A 23,753-nucleotide genomic window follows, 5' to 3' on the forward strand; every position below is an offset into this window, starting at 1 on the left:
CAGACTTGTTGAAAAAATTGCAATACATAACCATAGAACAGTTCATAATGAATTGAATCCTTAAAATTGTGTTGCTTTTTATATATACATGCTTCATTAAAGGTAAAAAAAACATTATGCGTGCCGATGATTCTTCTGGTGAATGCTGTTTTTACTTGAGGGATTTTAAATATCTCAAGTAATCACGTGTCTAACAGGGGACGATTCTGATAGGTTAGAATATTTTGTGAAAAGTGTGAGGAATTAGAATTAAATCACCGGATGTGAACTTTGAGAACGTTTTGAATAATGAGTTATAAAAAGAGAATTTACACAAAGAAATAACATTAAAAGATTTGTTAAAGCTTTAATTATAAATAAATTTGATATGTGTATTTATTATCAAGATAAAAATGAACAATTTCTAAAAAGTTTAAAGATGTAGATATAATAATTACTATTTAGGGTGCCAAAACTATAAATGAATGTAGAAACTGAAAAATTGAATATTATGCAGAGCAAAATTATAATATTAAGTTGAAATCAGTTTTCCGTTGTTTTTATTACAGTAAATATGTCATAAGAAATCATTAAAATTAGGAAATTACCCGAACTAGAGAATTATCAATCAAACGAAAATACTTGGTATGCTTTCGGCACTGAAATGCAGCACCAAACTCTATTAAAAGAAGACATTTCTAAAAAAATTATTTTATTTTATTTCATTGAACAGTCGATCTTATTTTGGGTTTACGACTACTAATGTTCAACTCCATAGCCTTGTAATTTTGAGCCTGTATCAGAAGACGAGGGAACTCTTGAATCAAGTATTGGAAGAAATTTGCTTTTCGTGGAGGACTTTTTGATGGAACTAACCAGCATAAGCGTTACATGGACAGGAAGACTTCCCACTGTTAGCCTGACGGCAAGGGGACTCTAACCCATGATCTATCCAGCATTAAGGATATTTTACGCCAGCACTGTGGTCGGTGCAAACCGGATGCGGAATTCGTATCGACCAGCTATTGCTGGGATTCGAACACGGTTCGCCTCATTGGAAAGCAAACGCTCTATCCTCTGAGCCATCATGTAGCACATTTATAACCTTGTAATTGTGAACCAATCTAGAAGACAAGGTAACTCCTGGATCAGAAGTTACCTTATCACACAAACGGAAAAGGAAAAGGATTCCGTCCACAAACGCAAGCATGAAGCCCGTCCCTCACAATAGTACCAAAGCGGTTGAGAGAATTGAACCCTACAGAAGAGCGAATTGTGACTCTCCGAATCCCTTTCATGCAAATACGAGAATTGGGTGTTGATCAGCAGTTAGGAATAAAAGGATTTATTGTCAACGTGCCCAATAATTTGCACAAGACCGTAGACTGTCTTCCACGCACTATAAATGATTCATTCACTATTCGTGTAAAATTTGAAAAAAAGCCTAGCATTCAAATCATATTTCATGTATGAACTAGGGAATCCGAAGCGGGTGTATGATGCAGCTTACAATCTTTCAATTAAAATTTCAGTACCCAAAGGGGTATTGATTTAGTATGGTAACATGGAGGACTTTGTGACCCGACAGATTTAACCTTGCATCAGTCACCATTTACAACACGGGGAGTCTTCGGTAAGCGGGGATCGAACCCACTAACTGTTGGACATGGGCCCGTGCCTTACCAAACAGGCTAGCCCGGACCACCAAGTAGCATATTACAAAATGTGCAGTTTTCAATGTGGGAACATAGCAATCTTCTTTAATATGTTGTAATCAAATTGATTTAATGTCAAATTTATGTGACCATTTACCAGCTAACCATCCCCACAAAAGCTGATGGGGACATCCTCCCTATTCTATAGAAACAAAACTTTTTTTTTATTTAAATAACAACAATCTTATAAGTATGAACACAATGCAAATCTCTTGTTTGTTGACTATGAGTAATATTTTAAATAGCATAATTTTCAGAAAACAAAATTAACAACGCGAAGAAAAAAAATCAGGAAAAAATAACATCGAAAAAATCCTTTTTAAGCTTGACGCAGTAAGTTAAAATCATCACTCATTTATTACACACAATATCACTACTTTGTACGTAAAACTACGCAAATTTTACAACTGATTTGAAAATTTATATTTCTATAATAGTGTTATCATATTTAATGTGTCAAAAATTAATGTAACAGTAATTTCTGAAAGGGGTCAAGTCAAAAATTATGAATAAAACTATTTCTATTTTGAGACAATTTTTTAAATTTTATTTGCGCACTGTAACAACACAATTGGTTAGGTGAAATTATTGGAATTAAGAAGATTATTGAATTTCTTAAAATTTCTAATAATTTAATTTAAAAAAAGATTTGGAAGTTTTTTCCGCAAACTGCAAACCAATTTTTACATATTAATAAACTTTCTTTTTTAACAAATTCGTATTTTTGAGCTGTGTTTTGCATTACGGGTTCGGCTTTTTTTTCCTTCCTGGGGACTATTTTTTTACTGTGTTCTCTTTACAGTGCTCCCCCCCCCCTCCCATTCGCACGTGTGAGAAAACAAACTCTTAAGCAACTCTGAAATCATGGTTTTATACAAGTTGGACTCGCATGCAGAACAATTTGCACCAGTTATAATAAAATTCAAATAACAAGAGTTGCTGATGCAAATGCCTCAGCTTTCTTTAAAAAAATTAATAAGTAAAAAGAAACTGAGGGCGTGCACGATAAAAGAAAAACCCAAACGATTTTTAAAACATCTCAACCATTAAAACAGTTAAATGATTTTTATTTGCTACTTTTGGCAACGGAGCCATGTGCCATGTTAGCGTTTGTACTTTTTTGTATGAACTGATACAAAAATGTACAGATACTAACAATTTTTAATTAGGAATAGTTAATAGTTAAATTAGGTTATAAAAATAAAATATGCTTAGATATAATATATATACATATGTTACCGTTAAAGTATGAAATCCGTTATTTTATAGAATACCTAGTTATTACATGAAATAACTGATCGTGTCCGTTAAAGTGTAAAACTCTCTTGTATTTCATGGTTTAACTAGTTATTTCATAGAATAACGATCTGCAACCCGTTAAAGTGTAAAATAATCTATATGCTACAGCTCAAAGTTTAGGTACTGGTCAGGGATTTAAAAAATGTTCGTGTAAAACCCAGTGTGTCAACAAAAAAAGTTTTTGTTTTAGAAATAATGTTCTTTGTAATTCCAAGTGTCATTCTAGTAATCCTTGTTGTAACAAATGATTTTATGGTTTGTTTCCATAAATAACATTTATACGCTGCATAAATTAGATAAATTGTTTCTTTTTCATTTTAATTGTCTATCATTAGTTTATTTATAGAATACCTAGTTATTTCATTTTAGATAAATTGTTTATTTTACACTTTAACTGTCTCTCATTAGTTAATTTATAGAATACCTAGTTATTTCATAGAGTAACTAGTTAAAGTGTCAAATTAATAACTTATTACACACTTTAACGGACACGATCAGTTATTTCATGGAATAACTAGGTATTCTATGAAATAACTGCATTATATACTTTAACGGTAACATATATATATATATATATATATATATATATATATATATATATATATATATATATATATATATATATATATATATATATATATATATATATATATATATATATATATATATATATATATATACAGGGTGTCTCAGTTAAGCGTTTCAGAACTTCTAAGAGGGGTAGGGGGCATCCAGACGACTCGAAATCATATAGCAATGTGGGGTCGGAAATGCTATCCTGAAGCGGTGACGTACACAGAAGCACCATAATGAAAAGAGACCGTAAGTGAAAAATCGCTATAATAATACATTGAAAAAATTATATGGTACATGGGCCAAAGTAAGTGTTCGAAGTTTCTGCCACTGGCTACAATGTACACCTCACATCTCAGGCGCATGGACATTCGAACATTCTGCAATACTCCAGGCATATCTCGCAGGCAGCTACTGCGATTCTTGCATCCAGCATTATCAACAGGGGTGTCATAAACCAGAGTTTCATATGACTCCAGAAATCAAGACATGATAGGTCGGGTGACCGAGGAGGCCATATAATTTTTTCAATGTATTATTATAGCGATTTTTCACTTAGGGTCTCATTTCTTTATGGTACTTCTGTGTACGTCACCGCTTCAGGAAAGCATTTCCGACCCCACATTGCTATATGATTTCGAGTCGTCAGGATGCCCTCTACCCCTCTTAGAAGTACACTTAACTGAGACACCCTGTATATATATATATATATATATATATATATATATATATATATATATATATATATATATATATATATATATATATATATATAGCTATATATATATATATATATATATATATATATATATATATATATATATATATATATATATATATATATATATATATATATATAGCTATATATATATATATATATATATATATATATATATATATATATATATATATATATATATATATATATATATATATATATATATATATATATATATATATATAGATTATTTTTGTCAGCATTACCTTCATTAAAAATAAAATTCTTCTTTTGCTTTTAAAAAATGGTGTCATCATTTCTTAAATAAAATCATCCATTTAAAACACAATAATCTTGAGGTACTCACTCTTTTGGAGGTTCGTCAGGGTTGGGGGGCAGGTAGAGATCGAAGTCAGTGAAACTTATCTGGAGTCGTTCTTTTGCTTTTCCGATGAATTTATAGACGCAGTATATGTTGGGTGGATAAGGTTCGGGATAATTGGGACTCGTAAATGTTCCATTTTTAAATATTGTGCTGTTGATTTCTTGACTACATGAAGAGGTGGGAGCTAATAAAAACAAGAAAGAACAACTACATAAATATGACGTTAAACAGAGTCTTGCCATATCTCTTAATTAAAATGCCTTCATTTCAATTAAGAAAAGAATTATTACTGTAAATATTTTAAATTAAATTCAGTGAAAGAAAAAAAGAATTTCTCTTGTAAGTTTCAGAGCTCAAAAGTTTTGACCACAGTAGAAAAACATCTTGACCAAAACTTTACAGTTTTGTTTTGTGCAAAGTTTTATCAGTTATTACCCATTGGCAACATTGGGTCTTGGTCAAAGCTGGATTAAACGTACGCGGGGCCCTAGGCCATTCCAAAATTTTGGGACCCTTAGATTAAATTTGTTTTTCTTGCATATTTTTTATTTATTCAAATATAAAAGTTTTTATCTATCTTTTCATTTAAGAAAGCATATTTAAAATAAAAAATAAATTAAATTTTAATAAGTAATAAATAAATATGATTAACATTAGATAAAAAAAATTATCGTATTTTATTAATATATATTTGAAATTGATTTTTTTTTTAAAAATCATTATTTTTCTTAATTTTTTAAAATTTATTTTCAAAAAATCCATTTTAAGGGGCCCCTAATTATTGGGGGCCCCAGGCCATGGCCTAGTCTGGCCTAATGGGTCTTGGTTTGGATTGGATGACGTCCATACATTTTTCAACTGTGCTCAAGAGTAATAGTAAACAGTGCGCATGCGTTGCTCTTTTTATTTTCACCAGCAGGCTTTCTTAATGTATTTACATAATAATAATTTACAGTATATTTTTACATTCTTCTTTATTATTAACGTATAATTACTTTCTTGACGGTGATTATAATATGAATATGAATGCTGAGGAAGAAAAAGTATTTTGAAACACGTACATAGGGCAGGATCAATCCGAAGACAAACATCACTGGAGACAGTTTTTGCAACCCATGAATGGTGTGACGTTGAACGGGGACAATTCAGAAACACAAAGCATTTGGTCAATGGGTAACCAGTCATCGTAATGCGTAATGGCGATCACAACTTTTTTTTTATTTATTTTTTAATCTTCTTTAAAAATCAAAATTAAAGCTACATGACTACATTCTTGCGTGTGATTTGTTTTTATTTTATAACCGTCGTTGAACAGCCGACCCAATTTCATGGGTTTACGACTACTTACGTTCAACTCCGTAGCCTTGTCATTTTGAACCAATCCAGAAGACAAGGAAACTCCTGGATCAGTACCCCCAGAGGTATTGATTTGTTGTGGGAACATGGAGGACTTTGAGACTCGACAGATTTAACGTGCATCAGTCACCATTTACTACACGGGGAGTCTTCGGCCAGCGAGGATCGAACCCACGACCTCTTGGATATGGGCCCAGCGCCCTACCGACCAGGCTATCCCGTAATTACGTTGAAGGGCTCACTCTATAAGTAAAGACTCAAAGTCTTCATAACGATAATATAAATACTGTCAAACCCCGCTACAGTGAACCTTCAAGGGACCGAAGTTTCGGTTCACTATAACCGGAACTTCACTATATTCGTACTGCAAACAATTTTAACTCATTTTTCCGAACTGCTCCCTTTTATGACACATTATTTAAATAGATGACCAAAAAAAAAGGAAATACAAAAATGATTAAAAAGCAATATGTAGTCACAAAAATGGGTTCACTTTTATTTTTTATGACTCTACGTCTTGCGTACAAAACATTTACGGATGGGAAATTGAGATAGAAGTAGCAAACAAGAAAAAATGCTTATGGCTATATTCTGCTCAATAGATGGTTTTAAAAATGGGTATATGTATTTTATGTAGAAATTTCAAAGTGACCAAAAAAAATGAAGAAGGAAAAAATCAGTCGAAGGCAGAAAAAAGTTCACAATAACCAATTTCCTCTCATCTTTTGGTTCACTATATCCACAAAAAATGATATTATATGTATATAGCAAGACATGGGAGCGAACATTTCGTTCACTATAAACCGCGTTCATTATAGCAGGGTTTGACTGTATAACCATAGTTATTTCTATCTAAGCCAATATATTCAGTTATTTCAGCTCCATTCAAGCCCACCCATATGCAAACCCTATTTGTCAGTTGAATTAATTTAGACCAAAAAAAAAAATGTCATTTATTTATATTTACTCATATAGCATATCTAAAAACACTCAACAAAAATAAATGGTTAATAATCAGGGTTGGGTTTTTGCCGTAAAAAACTGGTTTTTGACATGACAGTGGTAAAAACCGTCAAAAACCTACTGTTTTCTTTAATTTACGGCATATAGTGGACAATATATTATTTTCACTTAATTGCCTTTATAAATGAATGTTGTAAATGATTGCTATTGATTTTGCAACTATATACAAGTATTCTTATAGAAGGATATACATTCATACAGAAATATTGTAACATACTAATCGAAAATAGTGATACTTAACTTTTATCATTATAGTAGCTTGATTTGCAAAGGATTCGAAATTTTGCACTTCTCAATTGTTAGAAATAAACAAACAAACAAACAAACTTGGAACTATTAATAAATTCAGGAACTAGAAAGAAGAATTTAAAATTTGGCATTCCTTAAATATTAGAAATAAGCTAAACAAAACTTTCAAAACTTGTAACTACTGACAAACTCTACGTCAGGAATGACTTGACACTTTTCAGTAATGTAATATGCCAAACAAAATGATGCTTGGAAATGTTTAAAAAATTTTTTAGCATCCCAATATTTTACTTCAAATAGTATGATTTGATATAATCATGTTGGGAAAGTGCAAAAATCTGTTCTTAAATATTCTTTAACAACTTTTTTTCTAATTTTATTGCCCAAAAATGAATTAATTTTAAATAATAAGCAGTTAAACTCAAATTAAAATACAGTTTTATCAAAACTATGGGTTTTTGACAGTTTTTGACGTTTTTGACAAAGGGGTTTTTGACATGACGGTAAAAACCATGGTATAAACCGGTAAAAACCGTCAGGTGTCAAAAACTTGCCAACTCCGTTAATAATATTCGTCAGCAAATAGTTTTGCATACAGTTTCACCTATATTTAATTTTATGGATAATTTTCAATAAAAATCAGAACACGCACGTGTATAGATAGATTCCATTTATAGATAATAAAAAAATTAGTTCTTAATTAAATCATTTTAATTCTTAAATAGAAAGAACATTTTAATTCTTAATTTAATGTAATAAATTCTTAAAATAAAATTCTTTGATAAATGTGGCATTTGAATTCGTGAGTTAAAATGTCTATATGTATGAATGCAATTTTATAAGACAAATCTGGAATTTTCTATGTATCAAAAAATAAAAAAATTTTAAGTTCAAGATATTCTTTCCTATGAAAAGATTCAGTGTACAGAGCGCAAAATAAAAAATGGACTACTGTGGATATTTTTTGATTTAATGATCGGATCTTCACATTCTAAGACTCAATCTTAATCGTTCGAGGGGGAGATCTCAAATAGATATCAGACGATATTTAATTTAAGAGATCAGACACAAAACGTACTTTCTCTGAATAAACTTAACTTTTTTTTCGATGGATTCAGGTTTCTTACTACCAAAATATAGGAGGAAACTGCAATCTGTGAAATATGGTTCCAATAGTTTGATCAGGAGAGCGGTCCTAAGTTTGGACCCCTTAATCTTAATTTTACTCTTTGCGAATTTCGTCACATCTCGAGAACTTTTAAGAAGAACTGAAAACAATTTGATCTAAATTATTAATTCGTTTGTTTAAAGATAATTTCATGCAAAATAAAACTTTCAGTATTATTTAATTTAACAATAGTCGCAAAAATTTTGAATTGTGAGGCATAAAATCTTTTTTGAATCATTTTAAAAAATTTAATTTTACATTGTGAATATAAAATTTGAGTGAAATCAATCGAATAGTTCCTGACGAATTGAATTTTAAAATTACGATTTTTTCAGAATTAGATTTCTCAGGATATATTCGACCGATTCTGCGTAAATTTTGCATTTTTCACTTGAAATGGCATTTTTTGAAATTATGTAAAAATTTGTATACCTTACAATTAAAAAAAACTTTTTTTGACTAATATGGAATAAAATAACAAATATTTACTAAAAATTTTATTTTGCATGGCATTATTTTTGGAGAAACGAATTTTATAATTCATAGTGTGCAAAAATTTTAAAATTCGCTTAAAAAGTTCTCGAGATATTGCGGCAATACGCAAAAAGTAATATTAACATTAAGGAGTCCAAACTTTCCGACTGCTCCTCTGACCAAGTAATATTGGGACCATATTTCCCAGATTGCTCCTATATTTTGGGGTCAGAAATCCGTCGGAAAAAAAGGTATATTTATTCAGAGAAAAAAGTTATTTTTGTGTCTGATTTCGTAACTTAAAATATCGTCTGCGCTAATTAGTAGCATATTTGAGAGAACTCCCTCGAACCATTAAGATTGAGCTGTAAAACGTGAATTATTTGATTCAAAAGTTATTTAGGGTAATTCAGCGTATTTTTTTGCGCACTGTACATAATTCACTGAAAAGTATATCACTATATAATATTAAAAAGTATATCACTACATAATATTAAAAAGTTCTGTGTATATTTTTATTCCATGAAGAATTGCCTACCAGAAGGGAATTAAGAATAAATTTAGGCTCTCTCAAACCATAAATTAGATTATACCTCAATCAAAGATCACTTCAAGATGTTATGTTAAATTTCCTTAGTTTTATTTCATAACTGAATTATTTGTTAACGAACAATCGAGCTCCAACTGTTCCACTAGAAACACCCAACACAGGTTGTTCCAAAAACATCCCTCTCAATCAGTTTTAAAATTTGTGTCGAAAGTTAAATATTTAATTAAGATTAAAAAGAAAGGTGATTAAAATTAGATGAAAGATTATCATAATTCATCAGAGCGCAAATGAGAAATTAAAATAAAATTTAATTATTGCAAGAAACTGAATAAAGGTTTCCAACAACAACAAAAAGGAACACTTTTCAATCTTCGTAAAAAGGAATTGCTTTCGATTGTTTTTATGCTACATTTGCTGTTTGCCAATTTTTAATAATTTTCTTTTTAAAAAATATTACGTTAAGATCACTTGTGTATTTCCTTTTTATATGCTATTTTTGTCAAGAATTCTAAAATAAATATTTAAAAATAAATAGTGTTAAAATCGTAGTTCTATAGCAAATAAATATTTTTTAAAAAAAATAGTGTTAAAATCGTAGTTCTATAACAACCTATATAGAATTAAATTTTTATAATAAATCAATTTTAAAAAAGAATGCTGTTCCACGTCATGCTTAGTTCCCAGCAAGAAACTGCATCAAATCACAATGCTTTCGTAATTTTTTGAGTAAATAATCAATGAATAAATTTTTAATAATAGTCACACTAATGAAACTGTCCGAGGAAATTCCTTATTTAATTTATTTTATGGTTTATAAAATAGTGTGAGCAAAAATGCTTAAAAAATAACTTTATGGATATATTGATTGTTGTAAATAACCTATAGATAAATATTTAATATTAGTCTGTCAGAAGTATTTTATGTTTTGTAAAATAGCGAAAAATGCTTTAAAAAAATTATGAAACTTCTTGAAGTCAAAAAATACATTTATGACCAACACCAGAGAAGAAAAAAAAATTTGTAAATATAGCGGCAGTATCATTGTTCACACTGATTGTTGTTTGTTGTGTTCTCTCTTTTGAAGATTTCCGATGACACAATAATATGCTCTGCTCGGCTAGTCTTGACGAGTAAAAAAATAATCCATCATTTCATCATTTTAAGAGATAGAGAGGGATAACCAAGTTCATCGTACATATTAGATAATTTTGAAATGCTTCCTGGGATTTCCTATTCCCTTAAAGGAAAAAATGAATTCTAGCATTCTTTAATCTAAATTTAGAAATGAGATGCCAGATATAAATACAGCAAGATCTCTATTTAACGAAGTCGCAAATTCCGATAAAAAGTTCATTATTTGGAAAATTCATGAAATAGAAAGTCGCCGTTCGAAATACTTGAGGAACACAAAACAAAATTTAAATTCATAAACACTGGACATAATTAAAATAGATCTTGTAAATTATTATCGACTATCGAATTTGTTTCAAATGATTTCAACGTTTCATCATATGGTTTGGTGATTTCCTCATCATTTTTGTCTTCATCTTCTTTGTGTTCCTCACAATTTATTGCTGCATTGTTTTTCTTTTTCACACTCACACTGTCTTACATATCCGATTCAGTTAATGTTTCTGTGGTTGCAACCTTAAAATCAATAAAAAGAATATCCATAATCAGAATATTATCGTTAATTTCGCGGTTCTCTCTCTTAGATGTACCCACATTCTTCTACAGGAATATCATCCTTGTACTCCACACTTTTCAAATTCTCCACGCTGACTAAGAATCCAGTCATTAGTAGTAACATTATAGTTCCATGCCTTAGAAATGTCTGTTATGCTTTCTCGTAAATTAATTTTTGGTATGGATTCCTGTACGAAATACAAGCAAAAAGAGAAAGGGATATTACTGCTTTCTCTAAAAGTTAAGTGGTTGCGAAAATCAATGCAAAGTCATTTCCCCCATAAAATGTGCTAACAAGTTGGAAATATTCTGAAATATTTTGTGAAATAGGGAAAATGGATCTCAAGGAAAAGTTCGTTAAATAAAAAATTCACTTCATTATTCGGAAGTTATTTTACGAAGAAATTTCCAAAACGTTCTTGGTTCCTGGAGCAATTTGTCAAAGAGAGGAGGAGCCCTTGGAGCTTCTAGAATCTTGACGAATTATTTAAAAATTGAAGACAAAGATCATGAAAGGAAAGGAAAACATTCAGTGATAATATAGAAGGAAGCATTACAACAATCCCAGCAGTCAATGGGGTCGTGAATTAGAGGGGAAAAAGGAAGGAGTGCTAATATTTTGCATTTAGATCCTATAACATAGTATTATTCCGATTCTCTCGATGATTTATATTAATTTCTCAACCTATATCGGTGCTCTATTTTATTTATTTATTGTTACATGTGCATGCAGGCATGTGTATGTGTATGTGTGGGTTACATGTGTATGTGTATGTACGCAATTATATAAATACAGTGTGAAAGTGTTGCCATCACAAAATAAAAGATTATTAAGAGTGCTGCCACCGAAAGAGTATTAGGAATCTGAAATGAAATCGGACTGAAATAAGCCGACCTATTGACAGAAATAGGCGTTTGATGACGTCATCTCAAAAACGAATCTGATCTTCTAGGACGCCTTATTATTCTATTCAGTCTATTCTGGTAGTTGATTCAATCCTTTCCGGAGACAAGATACATACAAAGTAGTATGGACACTTTTCTTCTGCACCGAGTTTGCATTCTAACATTTGGTTTCTGCTCTATTCTTGCTATTTTTATTCTTCTTTTTTTTTCACTTAAGGAGGCAGCTATTTCGTTGAGCATGCATTCTCAGAAGACACAATATAGAGTGCACCCTTCATTTATATTTTTAGAATCCTTGTCAAAAATCTAATAAGATTAAAAAAAAGAAACTGTAGTTTCTTGCAAGAAAATGAAAAATTTTCACGCCCTTCCGAGCGTCATCGTGCAAGATTAATGAGTTTAACGCGCGATTCCACCAATCAGGTCTCCATGCGACCGGAGGTGCGTGAAAATGACCCTAAGATTGCCTGACGGTGGAAAAGTTTCTCCGGCACTCAAACCAGTTTTTATATCTATGCCTTCACCACTTTTGATTCGTTAGGATTTGATAGCGCTCTTGTTTTCTCTCTCTTCACATTCAATGACGACCCGTAAAGTGTATATATTGCCATCCTATTGGACAAGAATTTTAAAATTATATATTTAGAGCAGTCAATACAGAACACCCCGTGTAAGGACCGTCCGTAAATGATGTCACGTTTGGAAGAAAGGAGAAAGGTTTGTGACAAGGAGGGGAGTAACCTGAGCGGTTAAAATAAAAAATATTTTAAAAACTCAGATTATATGAAATTTTATATATATTGCATCTACATATTATTTTTAATTTTCAACATCAAATTGAGCATGTAAATAATAATTATTTTGTTCTCAGATGACATTTAAAAATTTTTATTAAAGTTTAAAAATAAAATTTGAAATAAGCTGTATGACATATTTTAATTTTTACTGAACAGCATAACATGCAAGCATAAAATAGAGCGTAATATGTTCAAGGGGGTGACATTTTGTGAAAAAATGGAAGGGGGTCAGTGGTGTGACATCATTTAGGGGTGGCCCATTAAGGGATTATGAAAAGAAGAACACACAGAGAGTAGAGATAGTAAACAACTTACAGTAGCCGTCTAAATTTGTGCAACACTTTGAATACTTTGGATAAACGACGAATTTTGTGTTTAAGGCTGTGAAAAAATTGAATGATATTACTACCAAATTCACAGCTACACTAAGAAACACAATTGCACAAAGTGTCACGATATTTTTTTTTAGACCAACAAACTAAATATTTATTAGCAAGCTCAAAATGTATTGGCAATGAAAAAAAAAGGGACGTTTTTTTACTTTTTTATTAATACATTTTAACCTCTTCTAACCATATACCATATTTAACGAAATTTAATGAACGAAAGTTTGTAGTAGAAGGGAATTTCACAGTACACAAATGCCTTAAATCGTAAATTATTTAAAAAATCTGCCTACTGAAAAGTAAGTTTGAATATTGTTATTTCAGAATAAGAAACATTTTCCTAAAAGCGAGTTTTTTATTCATTTGTTTAAAATATCAGAAAAAAAGTTGAAATCGTAAGATAAAGCAGAACAAAAAAAGATGTTGCAATAAGTAATTAAAATGAAACAATTCACTAATAAATGAAACAAAATGAAACAATTCACGTTAGTTTTTTCCTTTTTTTTTCTTGACAAACCTGAAATTCTGATTTAACGAGTGGTCGAATTTAGAATGCATTATTATAGAGGTCTTGTAGGACGAAATCTTGCTACAAGCCAATGGTAATAATACATTACAATAGTTGTAGCGATTTTAACAGTGGCCACTTTTCAAAACATGTGATCCCTTTTTTAAACTGTTGATATCAGTAATGTTATCATTTCATAAGTATTTCTCAAAAATTACAAGGTCGATTTTTAAAAAAGTGAGAAAATTTAACCATGAAATAAAATAATTCTCAGAATATTATAAAATATGCATAACAATTCCATATTTATTAAAAAAATAATAATAACAAAATGAACATTGTGAGTATTTTTGACGAAAAAAATGGCAATTCGGTGGCAGGCAATTTTTTAATCGTCATTTGTTTTATTTATTCATCCTGTGGCCGGTGGCAACCGTTAATTTCGAGCATAGTGCGTTTAATTATTGGATTACGATACGAATTTTATTTAATCTATTAAAAAGACACTACTCTTATCTTACTCTAATTTACGCTTGCTAATTTTTCACATTTGTTTAATGAATTCATTTTACTCAAAATTAACGTTTAAAATTTTGTCTTTCAATTTTAAATCATAATTTAATTCAATCACTATTTAAATCCCTTTCCCTTGAACAGAATTTCATATAATTATAATATTGTCATATGTATACATGTAATATATATATAATATTGTCAATCTTTAACGCTCTTGAAAAGCCTCATCACGGGATTTATTTTGAATTATAATTTTTGTACCTTCAGTTGATAACAGTGTAGATGCTTAGGTTTTTCTATTGACATAAAATTAAGGTTTACTGACAGCACCCTATTTACTAAAATAAAAAAAAATATCGGGAAAAAAAAATTTCGAACTTTCTTTTTTTTTTTTTTTTTACAAAGAAGTAATGAATCATAATACAAGATATTTTCTTCAAATTAATTACAGCCAAAAAATAAATACATTATACTTTTAAAAGTTTTAACGTTTCCGAGAAGATGTTGCGAAAAGAGAATGGAATCATGAAATAAATGATTACCTTTGGATGATGCTCTATCAAGAGCTGTGATAAAGACAAGGAGAAACCACATTGTTTGAGTGGGAAGAGCAAAATGGAGGAGAAAACACTCCTCAGGCTGCAATTGCGACGCATGCGCACAAGTATTGATCATCCATTAGATTCACTTTTTCCATTATTAATCTGGACAGACACGAACATTTTTTATTTTGGAATTTCAATATGAACCAAAATTAAACAGAAACGCATTAAGGAAAAGTCACTCCTTTAAATTTACCTCCTCTCTTATTTTTAACTATTCATTAAAGCAGGGATGGGCAAACTTTTTTGGTCGAGGGCTAAAAATCAAGAAAAAAAAATGTTTGGTGGGCCAAGTAAGATCTTCAAAATTTAAGAAAGAAAAAAAAGCGATATACAAGTTTTAATTTAAATATTTAGTGGGATGAAGGAAATTGCGATTTCATTTCTAAAAGTTCCTTATATTAAGGTTCGAAGTGAGATGTGCTTATTTTAAGGAACAAGGCTAAATCCTTTTCTGTTAGTCTACTTCTGAAATAATTTTTTCTAAGGTTCATAATTGAAAACTCTTGTTCACGTATATAAGATTAAGCTAACATAGCACTGATTTTCTGGGCGTGAAATTTTAAATTTTGGAAACTAGCTTTTGGTAATGATTTGTCAAACTTTGGCATATTTAGAAACAACTGCTTCAAATGATTGTTAGATTGTCCGCTCTTTGGAGCGTAAAATGCGCAGTCTGCCAAATGTGAAGTACAATTTACCTTTATTAGATTCCATAAGTCAGCTCCTCGAGAAAGACAAACGCTAGTTGGAGCCAATCTACGGCTATTCTATAAAGAACTTCTGCTTTCAACATTTTACCAATAGAAGCTGTCTGTGCTAACTATTTCCATCAATTTATGTTTTGTAGAACAAAAATAGAGAAAGTAAAAATGTCATCAGTACTTTGTTAAAAAAGGAAAAACAGAAATAATTTTAAACATAGTCGACAATAAAATGGATGTATATTGTTTATATTTGCCGCTGATTGGCAAATAAAAATTCTATCCGCGGGCCGGATAAAATCCTCCGGCGGGCCACAGTTGGCCCGCGGGCCGTAGTTTCCCCATCCCTGCATTAAAGCTAAAAAATGATTATTTTTTTTGTTGAAGCAAAGCCCTAATTTTTTATTTCTTCCTAGATATTAAATAAACTAATTGTTTGTGAGAGCCGTTCACGATCGCTTCTTTGTTGCCTTTAGCAGTCGGTGAATACGTTGTGCGTGATCGAGACTGAGTATCAACAGCGCAAGGAGGAGGATAATGTCGCAGTCACATGTAACAAGTGAACTGTTCAAAGTGAACCATCCATCGAAGTACGCGTGGGCGTTTCTTAGTGGGCGTTTCTGCCAAGGTAGGCGTGTTCATATCGAAGTAGGAGTTTCTGTCAAGGTAGGCATGTTCACATCACGTTCGGGTCACCAATGGGGGGATAGTAGTTATCGACAATGTCAACCGTCATCTATGTATAGGTACCCCAACATAGAATCGAGTTAACATGTCTTATATACTAGTGAATTGGAATTGTATTTTCTGTAGCGGTAGATACACTACACACCGATAATACGTCACTGTCAAAGTTAAGTAGAAGGACAGATAGCACAATACAGAGAAGGGCATCACAAAGAATACATACAGGGTTACGGTGGGATTCGAACCCGACACCTCCACACCTTACAGAGCGTTTGGCGGGCGATACCGCTCGGCCAGGGAGGCCCCTAACAGTTTTTCACATATTTTAAAAATAACACCAGTGATAATTTCTAAATTTATAGCTCTATTTGAACAGCAACAAAAAAATGGTTTATTGCGCACATTTAAATATTTAATTATCTTATACTCACTGTGTCAGAGATAAATGTTTGGCGAGATAGGTTGCGTGCATTATATTCTGCATTTTAGATAAGTCAATCCAGGCACTCTCTCGACAAGGTAAGCATTTCACTTTAAAAATCGGATCCCGCATAGCTACAGTGAGTATAGATAGTCTCAAGACTGCCTTTTTGGAAACTTCCATTCCTTTGAATTCTTCAAAATCCGAATCTCAACCTCATGTGTTCACCGGAAGTGGTAGACGTGTAAAATTTAGAATTCTCTAGTTCCGTACCTCCGGTATTGGGAGGGGGAGTTTCTGTGGTGTAATCAGCGTACTAGGTTCAAGTACCGCTACCGAAGTTCATGATCTGGCGAACCTGTAAACTTCAAAGTACCATCGATGTATTTTTGTAATCTTCTTCCTGAATATCAAGGAATGAAATGTGATACACCATTGTAAAACTTTGTTCTTTTCTCCTTTTGTGATTTGTTTACGTCTATTCTTTGGTTCTACGTGTTTGAATATAACCACGTCACCCAATTTATACTTTTGCGGTTGTCTCATACCAAGCGCCATTTTTTTTAGCTATTCCTACTATTAGTTCGTACTCTCCCTATATACCTTGTTCAAATTTTCAATCGTTAATAAAATACTTTTTATCCATCTACTCCAAATTCAAATAAATTATTTAATTTTAGTTTTATATGGGACAAAAAATTATAATCATTTAATAAAAAGTAACTAAAATAACATTTTTCTTTGTTCACCTGAGTAGGCTTGTTTTTTAAACAAAATTATGTTTTAGGAAAAGACCTCTGTTTATTTCAATACATTTTATGTTATTTAATGTTTATTTTTTAGTTAGCTTTTATGTATTTTATCTCACTTTCCTCAAAATCCCTTCTTTTAAAAATTATTTTTTCAAAAATTGTATTTTGATTTGTTGTTGTTAATTTACGTCGCACTAGAGCTGCACAATGGGCTATTGGCGACGGTCTGGGAAACATCCCTGAGGATAATCCGAAGACATGCCATCGCAATTTTGATCCTCTGCGGAGGGGATGGCACCCCCGCTTCGGTAGCCCGACGACATGCGCTCGAAGTCGAGCACTTTACGGTAGCACAGTTTAACGAGAACCAATACCGCACACCCTCGGTTCCTACGCAGACTGATCCAAGTGGTCACCCACCCGCACACTGACCGCAGTCAGTGATGCTTGACTTCGGTGAACTGCTGGGAACCGTGTCTTAACGATCAGTCCACTACGGGACAATTGTATTTTGAAAACCACGTTTCGCGTCAGATGAATTATTAATAATTTTCAGGAAAAAATTTTATTACGGGAAAAACTGAAAGGATTTTTTTTCTATATATGAAAATGTGAGAATTTGATAAATTTTAAGCAATCGTATTAATTGATGTACAAATTTACCATCCGATTGTATTGGGGAAATTTACTGTAATATCAAATAAAACAATAGTAATTGCGCGTAAATAACGTTGATTTTTAATTTGACTAAAAGGAATTACTTCAGATATTTGTAAATGTTATCATTGTTAAGATATTTGCAAATGTTATCAGGTGCCGGATTTGCATATCATTGGGTTATCAGTGCCGGAGGGAAAGCCATTTTCACGCCCCGGGCGATACTGAAAACCTCAATTTTGTAAAACTTATCTTAAATAAAGACCCTTTGAAATCTCTCTCTGGTGTAGTCATAACGCTGAATAAAATTTCTTTTCATATTTTGAATCACACTATAACTACAATGAATTTATAAAATCTAAATCAACCCTGAATGTTGATTTAAGAAACACACGATGAAAATAAATAGCGATTTCAAGGTTAAAAAAAAAAAAGCTGTCAGTTTAATGAATGAGAACATCCCCTCAAATATTCTAATATCAATATATACTAAAAGTAATGTTTTAAATCCTAATTCTGACATAGAAATATATAAACATGAACATTAAAATGTATTTTTCCGTGCTTTAGCAGAAGCAAATAGACTCTTCAAAATCAATTCTTTCGACGCTTTCATTTTCGATAGAAATTATTGCTAAAGAACTCTCTTCTGTGTCTTTGTAGATCTTAAATAGGTTTTCATAGCTTTTATTTTGTTAAAAGAACGTTCAATACCTGTAGTGGAATTGTTAACACTTAAATTATCCAAAAGTTGGGAAAAATACTTTTCAGCTTGTTGCAGTCGAGCACTTTACGGTAGAACAGTTCGACGAGGACCGATACGGCACACCCTCGGTCTCTGCACGGGCTAATCAAAGTTGTTGCACTCCCTCTCACTAACCGCTGCCAAAATTTTATTTTATTTTATAACCGTCGTTGAACAGCCGACCCAATTTCATGGGTTTACGACTGCTTACGTTCAACTCCGTAGCCTTGTAATTTTAAACCAATCCAGAAGACAAGGAAACTCCTGGATCAGTACCCCCAGAGGTATTGATTTGTTGTGGGAACATGGAGGACTTTGAGACTCGACAGATTTAACGTGCATCAGTCACCATTTACTACACGGGGAGTCTTCGGCCAACGAGGATCGAACCCACGACCTCTCTATCGTTACCAGTGTGGGACAAATAAAACATGCAGGGATGGACTCGCCCACCAGGACGTACCCCATTGTGTCCTGTTAACTTGTAATCTCGCCCCGCAGTGGACTGATCGTTAAGACACGGTTCCCAGCAGATCACCGAAGTCAGGCATCACTAACTGCGGTCAGTGTGCGGGTGGGTGACCACTTGGATCAGTCTGCGTAGGGACCGAGGATGTGCGGTATGGGTCCTCGTTAAACTGTTCTACCGTAAAGTGCTCGACTTCGCGTGTGGGTCGTCGGGCTACCGAAGAGGGGGTGCCATCCCCTCTGTAGAGGATCAAAATGGTGATGTCACGTCTTCGGATCATCCTCGGGGATATTTCCCAGACCGTCGCCAATAGCCCATTGTGCAGCTCTAGTGCGACGTAAATGAACTACAACAACAGCAACAGCTTGCAATCTCATGCACCTTTGAAAAAGCATGTTAAATTTTTTTTTTAGTCTTCGTTTCTTCGAAAAACATGTAAATGAATGAATTGCGATAAAGCATTAAAAAAATTTAAGTATTGAAAATGCTTCTGAAAAAACTTACAATCTAACAATCAAAAAATTTTGGTGTTGAAAAATTTCATTTTTCTAATTTGTTATTTATTAAAATACATTTTTATTTTTATGTACACCATATACTTGAAATTTCGTCCCCCGACCTCCAGAGTTGATTCATTTTCTGTTTTGTGAGAAGCCGGGGGAGCTGGATTAAGATCACCCTACTTTATGAGTGCTGAAGGTGAGAGCTGTATTAAGTTTACGGTAGCAGTCGCTCCTGTGTTGCCTTTAGCAGTCGAGTGTATACGTTGTGTGTGATCGAGACTGAGACGCAACAGCGTGAGAAGGACAATGTCACAGTCACAAGTAGCTAGTCAACTGTTCAATGTCGACTACCCATCTAAGTAGGCTTGTTCACATCGAAGTGGGAGTTTCTGTTAAGTCAGGCGTGACCATATCACGTCCGGGTCACCAATGTGGGGATAGTAGTTATCGACAATGTCAGCATTCATCTATGAAACGGTACCCCACCATACAATCGAGTTAACGTGTCTCATATACTAGTGAATTGGAATTATATTTTTGTAGTGGTAGATACACTACAGTGGCATATTCAGGAGAGCGGTTCTCAAATGGTGTTCCACGGAGAATTAAGGTTCCGTGGAACAGTTAAAGGGGTTCCGAGGGAATTTGTTTCAACCTTTGATTAGAGTTAGATCCAATGAATAATCCATTCTTATTTCATATATCGTTTTTTTCTGAAAATTATTTAAAGTGAAAGGCAGTTTAAAAAGAAATTTTATTTTATTAAAAATAATTTTTCTAATAAATGAAAGCAAAATATGTTTATAATGTTTCCCTAATAAAGAACTTCAGCAGTTATTTCTCATATTTCTGCTTGTTTTATTCATTCTCAGTTAAAACAAATTTATTACTCTTAGACAAGATCCGTGACATCGAATTTAAATGTCGGACATAAAAACTGTTTTAAGATTATTTATAATGAACCGATGAAGAAAGTTTTTTTTTTAAAATGAAGTATTTTATTCGCAATTGTCTTTAATCACTTTATTTGAGAAGTTGGAGTTCCACCGAAAGAAAGTTTTTCAATTAGGGTTCCATGCAGTGCCGTATCTTCACTCCTCGGGGCCCTGGGGCAAACATTTTTGGCAGGGGCCTTTTCAAACACTTTCAGTACTCCATCTCTAACTGTCATTTTAGCTATTTATGTATTATGTTAGTGAATATATTTATGAAAACAAGTTATTTGTTCGCATATAAACTGGATTACAAAACATTGTAAGTTTTAAACATGACAAAATGCAAAATTTCAGCGAAATCGATTAATCCTGAGAAATTAAATTTTAAAAAAGTCGTACTTGTAAAACTCAATTTCTCAGGATCTAATGCACTATTCAACCAATTTCGCTCAAATTTGTATTTTCCATGTGGAATTAGATACTTTAGAATGACACAAAAAAAAAAACTATATGCCTTACGATTCAAAAGTTTTCAGAATATTATTGTCCCAAAGGGGACTGATCGTTAAGACACGGTTCCCAGCAGATCACCGAAGTCAAGCATCACTGGCTGCGGTCAGTGTGCGGATGGGTGACCACTTGGGTCAGTCTGCGTAGGGACCGAGGGTGTGCGGTATTGGTCATCGTTAAACTGTTCTACGATAAAGTGCTCGACATCGGGTGCAGGTCACCGGGCTACCGAAGCGGGGGGGGGGGCATCCCCTTTACAAAGGATCAAACCTCAAGGGATGTTTCCCAGACCGTCGCCAATAGCCTATTGTGCAGCACTAGTGCGGCGTAAATGATCAACATCAGACTATTATTAAATAAAAAATATTAAATATTTACTAAAAGTTATTTCTTGCGTGGAATTATCTTTAGATAACAGAATTTTATAATCGTGTGCAAAATTTTTTCAATTCCCTTAAAAAGCTCTCGATCTGTAGTGAAATACAAAAAAATAAAATTAACATTTGGGGTCCAAACTTTGGATAGCTCACCCGACCCAACTATTGGGACCATATTCCCCAGATTACAGCTACCTCCTGTATTACGGGGCTTAGAAAATCCAATCTGTTGCACAAAAGTTGTGTTTATTCAGAGAAAGTATGTTTTTGCGTCTGATTGCGTAACTTAAAATAAAATATCGTGCACTAATTAATTTGCATATTTGATGTCACACCCTCGAATTATTAAGATGGAGTCCTAGAACGTGAAGATCCGATCATTAAATCAAAAGTCATTCAGGGTGGTACTTTTTTGGTTCACTGTACATAAATGTTACCAATTTACGACATCTCACTGAGGAAATATGACTAGGGGGAAAATATTCATGCTGTCCCCCATGTCCACGGTAGCCTTCTTTTCCTCTAAATATAATGCTGATCATAAAATACCAATTTTATAAACCTCTTTAATCCGGTTACTATATCGTTAGGAAAGCCTTTTCAAGACAAAACCATTATAAAAATGAAAGTTATTTTTTAGTTTCCAATCTAAAAGTTTTTGATCGCGTTATGAAAACTGAAGGAAATTATAGACTTTTTTTTTCTATCGGCACACGTACCCACATTTTAAAAAGTCCTAATTGAAAAAATATTCAGAATTTTTTTCTCTTTTTACATCGATTAACAAAAACAAAGTTGCCTTACTCCAATATGGACAGGTCCATAGAAAATCGTTCTTGAATATTTGGCCTATGTATTCATGAGGCCATGTAATCATATGTGACAAAATTATGACAAAGAGTAATAGTTTTTATGAAAGAAAATGAGAAAAAGTCAAAGCATATTTGTTAATTAAAAATAAATTCTTTTTAATGGTTTCTCATGGAAATGAATTTTAATTGCAACGGATTTCTAAGCTGATGTTCATAGCTTTTTTATTAAATTAAATGCGTTCTCTTATTAAATTAAATATGATTTTTTTTATATAAAATGAAGATTGCATTTCACTTTTTAATGAAAACAAAGTTGTTAAAAACCCTAAAAATTCGAAGTTCCAATTTAAAAAATTTAAAGGTCTTAATAATTTGAAAAATATAAAATAAGAACAAAATCCATGCACACGATAAACAGTAAAATTATTAATTAAAATATTTACTATACAAATTAAATTTTATATACGAACATAAAAAAAAGCAATTTTTTTGTTACCATTCTTATAAAAGAATTCGAACAGTATATAAATATAAAATTTAAATGTATTAAATGAGTTAATGCAAACATTTACTTACCTCCTTATAAATAAATTTACATTTGGTTTCCTTATTTTCCAACGAAAATTTTTATTAAGAATGGGAATTATTGATATCACGATTTATGTTTGAAAAAAAGGAAGTTGCAATCAATTTCAATAACTCTTAATTAAAGTAAAATTTCAAAAATTGAATAAAATGAAAGCTAACAGAAAATTTATATCTGATTTAAAAATGATAAATTTAAATGACTCAATTAAATGAGCTAAAAACTGGAATTTAACTGGAACGTTTTACATTTGTCTCAGAAAAAATCTCTTGACAAAATGACCTAAGTAAATGTGAACAAGAGTCATCCCCTTGGATCCCTTAAAAGCTTACATCTGTTTTCCTAGAACATCTAGATAATTGCTAGTTCAAGACAACTTCAGGGACATATAGATGGTACTATAAATATATGACATTTTATAAAAGCACAAAAGAGCCCAGGGTCATAAAAATGATTAAGGCAATTTAAAGAAGCAAAAGGTCATTTTTCCATGATGTAAAAGGAGATGGCTATTTTTTGAGGAGTCAGATAACTGTGGGTCAACTCTGTGGGTGGTATGAAGGTTTTAACACCTTCATACCATCCACAGTCAAAAGATGCTTTAAAATATATCTATTAGTCTCAGTGTATGATGCATTTTTCAGGATGCAAAACAGTGGTACTTATTTTAGTTTTTTAAACACTTGTTATGTTTTTTTATGATGT

General features: G+C 32.1%; 1 protein-coding gene across 4 annotated transcripts in view; it reads right to left on the reverse strand.

The window, feature by feature from the left end:
• The window catches only part of LOC107452874 (suppressor of lurcher protein 1), a 47,243-nt gene that overhangs the window by 21,068 nt on the left and 2,422 nt on the right, over positions 1–23,753 (reverse strand). The window contains exons 1-3 of one of the 4 annotated variants that reach the window (XM_071182874.2): positions 14,831–15,040; positions 13,194–13,259; positions 4,652–4,853 (exon numbers count right to left, since the gene is read on the reverse strand). In XM_071182874.2, the coding sequence (XP_071038975.1) occupies positions 4,652–4,853; positions 13,194–13,259; positions 14,831–14,963 (401 nt within the window). In that variant the 5' untranslated portion in view covers positions 14,964–15,040. Of the gene's footprint in view, positions 1–4,651; positions 4,854–13,193; positions 13,260–14,830; positions 15,041–23,753 lie in introns of those variants that run through there. The other 3 variants (XM_043044270.3, XM_071182875.2, XM_071182876.2) reach the window with 3 other exon arrangements.

The sequence above is a fragment of the Parasteatoda tepidariorum genome, chromosome 4 (assembly GCF_982258835.1).
Source record: "Parasteatoda tepidariorum strain Cologne lab strain chromosome 4, Ptep-v5.0, whole genome shotgun sequence".
NCBI classification, from domain to species: Eukaryota; Metazoa; Arthropoda; class Arachnida; order Araneae; family Theridiidae; genus Parasteatoda; species Parasteatoda tepidariorum.